Source organism: Wyeomyia smithii, chromosome 2 (genome assembly GCF_029784165.1).
Source record: "Wyeomyia smithii strain HCP4-BCI-WySm-NY-G18 chromosome 2, ASM2978416v1, whole genome shotgun sequence".
Taxonomy (NCBI): domain Eukaryota; kingdom Metazoa; phylum Arthropoda; class Insecta; order Diptera; family Culicidae; genus Wyeomyia; species Wyeomyia smithii.
The window spans coordinates 23,730,178-23,738,909 of record NC_073695.1 but is presented as its reverse complement, the minus strand read 5'-3'; the positions used below and the strand labels follow the sequence as shown (position 1 = coordinate 23,738,909).

Sequence of the window (8,732 nt, the reverse complement as noted above, 5' to 3'; positions counted from 1 at the left end):
AATTTTTTCAGGATTGCTTATTGAATACGAATCTTTAATTATTGACCTTGAGTTCTGACAACTTTATATTTTATATATAGATTTTTTTCATATAAGCTTTAGTATGCAGTTCAAATTCTACATGGCGAAAAACAAACTTCTATGCATAAGCTTCCAAATTTTACAAAAAATCATTTACGTCTCTTTTTTGTTTTTAATTCTGATATATATTTCATAAAATCTCCAGCAACAAGCTTTTCCATTACAATTTTTCATGTCTGCCGTGAAAGCACAACAATGAGCAATAATTTATAATTTAAGCATACATTGGCGATCATTCAAAAATTAACTTCCTGTCAATGCATCCTTCAATTTGTACTTCACCATTTATTTCACGAAGTATGTTTTTCTTCTGCCATTACGGTGCCTACAAAGTGCAAGTTGTATAACGTTTGGAAACCAACAGCTATCCCGCGTCGAGTTGATTGAACATGTGACGGAATGCAAGCAAACTGCTTAAAACAATGTGAATATCATAATTTGGCAACCAGATCAGAGCTTGCGTATTCGCACTCCTCACCAAGCAAAACCTGTAGAATACCCCAAAAGCTGCAAACTTCACTGCGTCCATAACATTTCTCTTTCGTTTTTCAATTACGGCCACTAGTTCAAAGTTGCGGCAGCTGGCCAATTGGGTCTTTCCAAGTCAAACTCAGCTGTGCAGATATAACTCGATCACTCTATCAACTGATAATTGACGCTAATAGGGTTAATGTTGACGCGTCCTCACTAATCCTTAATGGAAAATGGTCTGATTAATTATGCACCATCGCGAGAACCACAATCACAAATAATTTCACCCGGTTGGTCCGTCTGACCGCTCCGCCCGAAGAAGGGGAACCTATCGCCAGCGATCAGATCATCCCCTCGATCGGTCCGAGCTGCGTTGGACTTTCTTGTTGTGGTATAAATATCCACTGCAGTGCGAAGATCAGATAGCAGTGTGCATTCAACCAGCGAATTCGTTGTGTATAATTAGTTATTTTGAAAACCTTTCAAAGCCACCATGAAATTGGTAAGTTGGCGAAACTGAAACTGAAAGATGTGTGAGATTCAGTCCGCGTGCGGAAAATTAGACAGTGCGGATTTCGGTGACCAAGTTCATGCCAAAAAAAAAATGAAGGACTTAATTTTGTTGTGCCAAATGCCGTGGCTAATTGCAGTGAGGTAGTGTGTTATCAAACCTTTTTTTTTGCTTTTTCCCTGCCAGTTCATCGCTTTGTCCGCACTTTTGGCCGTTGCTGTTGCAGTAGGGGATTACCATGTGGAGCATAAGCACATTCCAATCGTCCACAGTGAGCTGCTGCAGAGTAGCGATGGTCAGTTCAAGTATAGTTATGAGTCTGCTAATGGGATTGTTGTGCAGGAGGAAGGTCACGTGAAGAACGCAGGCAACAAGGATCACGAAGTTAACGTAGCTCACGGATCGTACTCGTACGTCGACCCACATGGTGTTCCCGTTTCGGTGAGTTACGTTGCCGACGAAAATGGATTCCAAGCGCACGGATCGCATCTGCCAACACCACCCCCACTACCGAAAGAACTGGTTGAGGCCTACGCCAAGGTCGGCAGCCACCCGGAGCAGCACCACGAGGAACCGGAACTGTACAAGGGTCACTAGATAGATCCGATCGCCTGCGATTGATCTCCGCCAACAGAATGCCAAATTGTGATATACTCTGTCCGCCGCTAGTGGATAGTGCGTTGTGAAAAATTGTTGTGTTTTGCATGTTTATATGTGAGTCGACAAAATATAAATATTGTTAGGAATTAAACAACTGGTGTTTTAGTTGCTTCGTCTGATTTGATGCTCTTGTTGACCAGTTATGTTGTCTGATAGTTCAGAGCCAGTGTCAACATATTCAACAAGTTCATGGCTACACTTTTCTTTTCCTAGTTAGCCATATACACTGACTCCAAAAAGGACTGGCTCTAGCTATCGCTTAAGGAGGTAAGAGAAAAAGTCCAGTTCAACATTGCGATGACAATTCAATGAACTTCAACGAGATTGTAACCTAAGCGAGGAAATGGAACATTGTAAAGCGAAATAGCTAGACAGCGTTTTCCAGTCACATTCAAACTTCAAAAATTGAAGGTGGCAAAAAATAATGTTTGACTGTTTCTTTTCGGGGATTCAAATTCTTAATTCATGTTCAAATTAGTTGTCGCAGAGATCGCCCCTAGAATTAAACTGATTTGTTTATTTTTTTTTCAGCTAACGTGTCGTTTCATTTTGTATTATTTGCAACGCTAAACTTTTGTTTTATCTTTAGCGCTATTGATTTTAGTCAATTTTAGTTGGGTAATTCAGTCAGTGCTTTGATAATTTTATATATTCCTGAATTTAATCTTTATTTTTTAATGTTAGACTGTCCTTCTGATTTTTCAAATTTCCTAGTGAAGATCGCTTTGTTCGGCACTAGTTACAATATATTCATAATATCTTGAGCACTAAAAACTAAAAAATGTCTTAGTTGAAGTATAATAATTGGTATTGAAGCCATAGTGAGTAATTGAAAAACGTAACTCAGTCAGTTACCAACACTCAGATTTTATTTTGAATTATTTATATTCTTCTCATCATCCAAGTTTGATTGACACTGTAAGTACTCCTAAAATTTTAAATATTGATTCAAAAACTAGGATGATAGAGTTCTAGGCCAATTGACTAATTTAGAGAGGCTCCGATTTAAATGAAATGTAGCGTGATCCCAGAGATTTCCTGCCTCAGAAAATCCCTGATATCGGCTAGGATTAAATCTTGGGCTGGTTTTGAGTAGATCACGCCACTCCACAACCATCGTCACCTATATCGGCGTTGGGATTCGAACCCAGGCTACTAGCCTGGTTGGTGGAGATGTTACCAACCAGGAGGCTCCCCACTAGACCACCGCTTCGTTGATTTACATAATGTTTGTCGTTTCCCAATTTTCCAATACTCATAAAGGCGATTGTTTCCTGCCAAGAATTTATTTGTTCAATGTAATGGGAAATGACTGAAATATTAGCCCTAAAAACCCTGACCACTTATCCATGGTACCAACTTGCATATAAACGTATTCCTACGTCAGAAAAAAAGGTTTCATCATCCTTTTTGTTAAAAACAGAAACAAATTCGGTCAAGAGAAGCAACAACAGTAGAGTATAATCTATATAGTTATTCCTCTTCAAACAGGCATAAAAACCCTCTCATCTTTTCATACATATTAGGGTGGGAAAAAGTGATCGATTTTTCAGAACCAAGTTTTTTTTGGTTCCTTTTGGGGCCCCAAACAACCCCAAACTTACCTGAAGTCCATTGGTGTTGTCTCCGCTTGGCGCATTGCATTTCAAATTTGTATGAAAATATATATGGGAAAACCTACTTTTTTGCATTTACCTTTCTAGAGAGCTCAATAATACTCTAATAATGCAATACATTATCAGTGCGTCTTGAACTGTCCTACAGATCAGACGTTTTTTCGGTTGCTTGTGGACTGGTCTTTGACTGCCTATAGCTTCAAAGTTTGTGTTTTGTCAGTGTGTCTTTTAAAGACTACCTGAAAGTTATTTCCCATCAGTCTTTCTCAAGACTACCTACTTTTGAATTTAATATTTGTTTTAACTTTTTTCGTATCACCTGAAATGGTTGGACGGAAAAAGAAACCTCGCATCGCTGCGGGGAGGAAAAGAGAGGCATCTCTTTCTGACACATCGAGTGTCTGTAGTGACAATCCTTTTGATATTTTGCCTGAGCAAGAAGCTGGTGAAATGGAAGTTATTAATAATGAAACTATACAAAATATAAAATCTTTAAAAAAGGAGAAAGTTCCACCTATCGTGGTAACTATTTCTTCTGAATTTAATATATTCAAAAAGGAACTTTCAACATTTGTTTCTGACGTTAAAGTTACCTATCAAATTGGCCGTAGAGGTGAATGTCGCTTATTAGCCGACTCAGTAAAGGGTCGTGATCGTCTTGTTCAGTATTTAACTGTCAAGATGTACAATTTTTTTACATATGACACCAAGAACGCCAAGCCGTTCAAGGTTGTCTTGAAAGGTCTCACCAACGATCAAACCGTTGATGAGATCAAACTTACTTTAACAGAATTACTTGGCATAGCCCCTACCCAAGTAATTCTAATGAAACAAAAATCACGAGGCGAAAACAGTCAGAGAACTGGAATTTCCCTTGTTAATTATTTAATTCATTTTAACCGCAATGAGGTTAACAACTTAAATTTTTTTGAAAAAGCACATGCTTTGTATAATGTGCGTGTAAAGTGGGAAATTTATAGGAAGTATGGCGGAGGTGAAAAGCATATCACCCAATGCCGTACTTGCCAACGTTATGGCCATGGTTCCAAATTCTGTAACATGGACCAAAAATGTCTTAATTGTGGAGACTCTTCTCACAAAAAGGACACATGTCCTGTGAAAGAGAGTAAAAATTTTCGCTGTGCGAATTGTAACGGCAACCATATGTCAAATTTTTATCAATGCCCAGTCCGTTTAGCAATTGTTAAGGCAAGGCAAGGTAAACAAAATTCAATTTCTCAATTAAAACCAACTTCAAAACAAAATTCTCCAAGCGTACCAGTGACGCATAGTTTACCTACTCCTCTGCATACCCGTTTAACTTATGCACAGGTTACAGGTAGTTCGAACATTATACCGCCTAGTGTTGGTAGTTCGAAAATGACCGTTAATATGGGTAAGCAAAACACGCTAGAAAATAATTGTACACCTATTACTCCAGCTAATATTGCTGCCGAAAATATTTTTTCTAATGTCGACTGCCTGGGGCCTATTACGGCAGGTAAACTTTCTTTTTTGCAACAGGCAATGTTCGATCTTATGAACGCCATGTTGCAGGCAAAATCAATGTTTGAAGCCATTCAAATAGGCACAAATTTTACTATTAAAATTGTTTCTAATTTAAAATTTAGCAATGATTTTAAATAAAACAATTAAAATATTAAATTGGAATGCTCGCTCATTGAAGGCAAATGAGAATGAGCTTTTTAATTTTTTAACAGTAAATAATGTGCATATTGCAATTATTACTGAAACATTTTTGAAACCTAACATAAAGTTAAAATATGATCCCAATTACGTGGTTCATAGATATGATAGGATTCAGGGTTCCGGCGGTGGAGTTGCAATTGTTATTCATCGCCGAATCAAACATCGTGCTCTGCCCCATCTTGAGACGAAAGTTATTGAAACTTTGGGAATTGAAGTTCAAACTGAACTTGGGATTTTATTTATTGCCGCAGCATATTTACCATTTCAATGCACACGCGAGCTCAAACATTATTTTAAAGGTGATTTACAAAAACTCACCAGAAATCGTTCGAAATTTTTCATAATCGGCGATTTTAACGCTAAACATCGTTCATGGAATAATTCTCAAAGTTATTCCAATGGCAAAATTTTATTCAATGATTGTTCTTCAGGATACTATTCTATTTTGTCTCCGAATAGTCCTACATGCTTTTCTTCTGTAAGAAACCCTTCAACAATTGATTTGGTGCTAACAGATCAAAGTCATGTATGTAGTGATTTGATCACACATGCTGACTTTGATTCTGACCATCTTCCAATAACTTTTTCTTTATCACATGAATCAGTTTTAAACCCTATGAGCTCTGTTTTTAATTATAACAAGGCTAATTGGGAAAGATACAAAACTCATATTGAGAGAAATTTCAATAATGAGCTTGATTTGCAAAACGAAGTGAATATTGATTCCGCTTTGGAAGCATTAAAATGTGCAATTGTTGATGCCAGGAATTATTCTGTTCCAAAGGCTCAAGTGAAATTTGATTCATCTATAATTGACGAAAATCTTCAACTTCTAATTCGTTTGAAAAATGTCCGCAGACGTCAATATCAACGTTCTCGTGACCCTGTTTTTAAAACTATTTATAAAGATTTACAGAAAGAGATTAAACATAGATTTACTCTTCTGAGAAATCAAAATTTTGAGACTAAAGTTGAAAAATTGAAACCATATTCAAAACCATTTTGGAAGCTGTCGAAGATTCTTAAGAAACCTTCAAAGCCTCTTCCAGTTTTAAAAGATGGTGAACGTTTTCTTGTATCCAATGAACAAAAGGCTCAAAGACTTGCTCAGCAGTTTGAGAGTGTTTATAACTCAAATTTGAGTTTTGTGAGTCCAATTGAAAATGAAGTCACACGTCAATTTGATTTAATTTCTTCCCAGAATTTTTTACCTGCAGAAATAATTGAAACTAACTTGAATGAGATTAAATCAATTATTAAAAATTTCAAAAATATGAAAGCACCTGGTGACGATGGAATCTTTAATATACTAATCAAACATCTCCCTGAGAGCACAATGGAATTTTTAGTGAAAATTTTCAATTGCTGCTTCAAAATTGCATATTTTCCCAAATTATGGAAGAATGCAAAAATTACTCCCATTTTAAAACCGGATAAGAACCCAGCTGAAGTTTCAAGTTATCGACCAATCAGTTTGCTTTCTTCAATAAGTAAACTGTTTGAGAGAATTATTCTTAACAGAATGATGTCACACATCAACGAAAATTCAATTTTTGCAAATGAACAGTTTGGATTTCGCCATGGGCATTCCACAACTCATCAATTGCTCAGAGTTACTAATATGATACGAGCTAACAAATCTGAAGGTTATTCCACTGGAGCTGCTCTTTTAGACATAGAAAAAGCATTCGACAGTGTTTGGCATAAAGGTTTGATTGCGAAATTGCAAACTTTTAATTTTCCAATTTTCCTAATCAAAATTTTAAAAAATTATCTTACTGATCGAACTCTGCAGGTTGTCTATCAGAATTCAAAATCTGATAGATTTCCTGTCAGAGCAGGTGTACCTCAAGGTTCAGTCTTGGGTCCAGTCCTGTACAACATATTCACTTCAGATCTTCCTGATTTGCCTCCAGGATGCACAAAGTCATTGTTCTGCGATGACACAAGCATTTCCGTAACAGGAAAAAGTCTTCGTGTCATATGCAGTCGATTGCAGAAAAGTTTAGATATTTTTTCTTCCTACTTGCAAAAGTGGAAAATCTCTCCCAATGCTTCTGAAACTCAAATGATAATTTTTCCGCATAAGCCTAGGGCTTCTTTCCTCAAGCCAAACAATAATCACGTTGTCAAGATGAATGGGGTTATTTTAAGTTGGTCCGACAAGGTTAAGTACTTGGGACTGATTTATGATAAAAAACTTATTTTCAAAGAGCACATTGAGAGTATACAAGCCAAGTGCATCAAATATACGAGATGTTTATATCCTCTCATTAACAGGAATTCTAAACTTTGTTTAAAGAACAAACTTTTGATTTACAAACAAATTTTTAGACCAGCAATGCTTTATGCTGTACCGATCTGGTCAAGTTGCTGTTCAACAAGGAAGAAAACGCTCCAAAGGATTCAGAATAAAATTCTGAAAATGATTTTGAAGCGTCCTCCTTGGTTTGATACACTCGAATTACATAGACTTACTGGTGTTGAACCATTAGAAGCTATGTCAAATAAAATTATTAACAATTTTCGACAAAAATCGTTGCAATCCTCAATTGCTACGATAAGCTCTCTTTATGAGCATGAGCATGAGCATGATTGACCGCCCGCGGTTGCTACTCCGTTATTGCCAGGTCAGCTGTAATTACACAGAGAACCAACAGGTGATGCTTGGGATTAACATGCACCCTCAATGTGTAAAAACTGATGACCCTAATCTTTATATTAGGCAATACCAGCGCCGGCCGCATCCGAATGCAGGTCAAAGAAGGAGTGTGTAGGAATGTGTTGACGTGATACTCACTTTATTGGAAGCCGAGAACACCTCTGCACTCCCACGAGAAATCACTGGGATGTTGGAGAAAAGGCAAGGTATGCAGTAGGGTTCGTTTTGGTAAAGAATGCACTGATTTCGAAAGCCGGGTTCATAATAATGATATCGCTTCTATGAGTTTTTTATATATGCTGCGGAAATTATCACGCGAACCGAATTAAATCTGTTGTAAGATGTTTCATCGCAACAATAAAGCGCACGCAAGAATTCCGGACCTATGGCCAAATTGAGACGAACTTGAATAGTCGGACAGATAATTTGACCTCATGGAAGATATCGACGCGGAGTCTCTAGGATTTCGATCACCCGGACATTTAGCTTTTTGTTTAACCGATCGAGTTACTACGTCTCTCTTATACTCTTCGACTATTCTTATATGGCGATACGAAATACCGCGAAAACACACCCGACCAATATCTAAAAAGTCACGAATGTTGAATAAAACAATAAGGCGTCGTCAACGTTAAAAATAATTAAAAAAAAAAGAATAAAAAACCGAGATTACTATAAAGCCTCTAGCAAGTTATATACGAACTCAAGAATTTCTGCACACGATGTACCGATATGAAAGTGATCATGCTCCAATGATTCATAGCATAATCTCGTAGATACGCGTTATACACACAGATAACATTGAACAATATTCGTGAAGTTTTCTGAAAATTCGGTTTTTACGCGTGAATTAATAGGTAGAAAGTCCTATAGTTTTTCGTGCGTAAATGTGATAGTATGTCGGAAGAGAGATCAATCGCAATCAATACTATAATTTGAATTACAGCAACCGGCGCAAGGATAAAAATAGTAAAAACGCGGTTATCGTTTTCGTTGACGCTAGAGAAAACATACCTATTAA

At 37.0% G+C, this 8,732-nt stretch overlaps 1 protein-coding gene across 1 annotated transcript; it reads left to right on the top strand.

Moving 5' to 3' along the window:
* The first annotated feature begins 983 nt into the window (after nucleotides 1–983).
* On the top strand, nucleotides 984–1,799 carry LOC129723234 (endocuticle structural glycoprotein SgAbd-2-like). The gene is made up of 2 exons (XM_055677317.1): nucleotides 984–1,054; nucleotides 1,250–1,799. The coding sequence occupies exons 1-2, from the start codon at nucleotides 1,046–1,048 to the stop codon at nucleotides 1,658–1,660; spliced, it is 420 nt and encodes a 139-aa protein (XP_055533292.1). The 5' UTR covers nucleotides 984–1,045; the 3' UTR covers nucleotides 1,661–1,799.
* The last annotated feature ends 6,933 nt before the right edge of the window (nucleotides 1,800–8,732 follow it).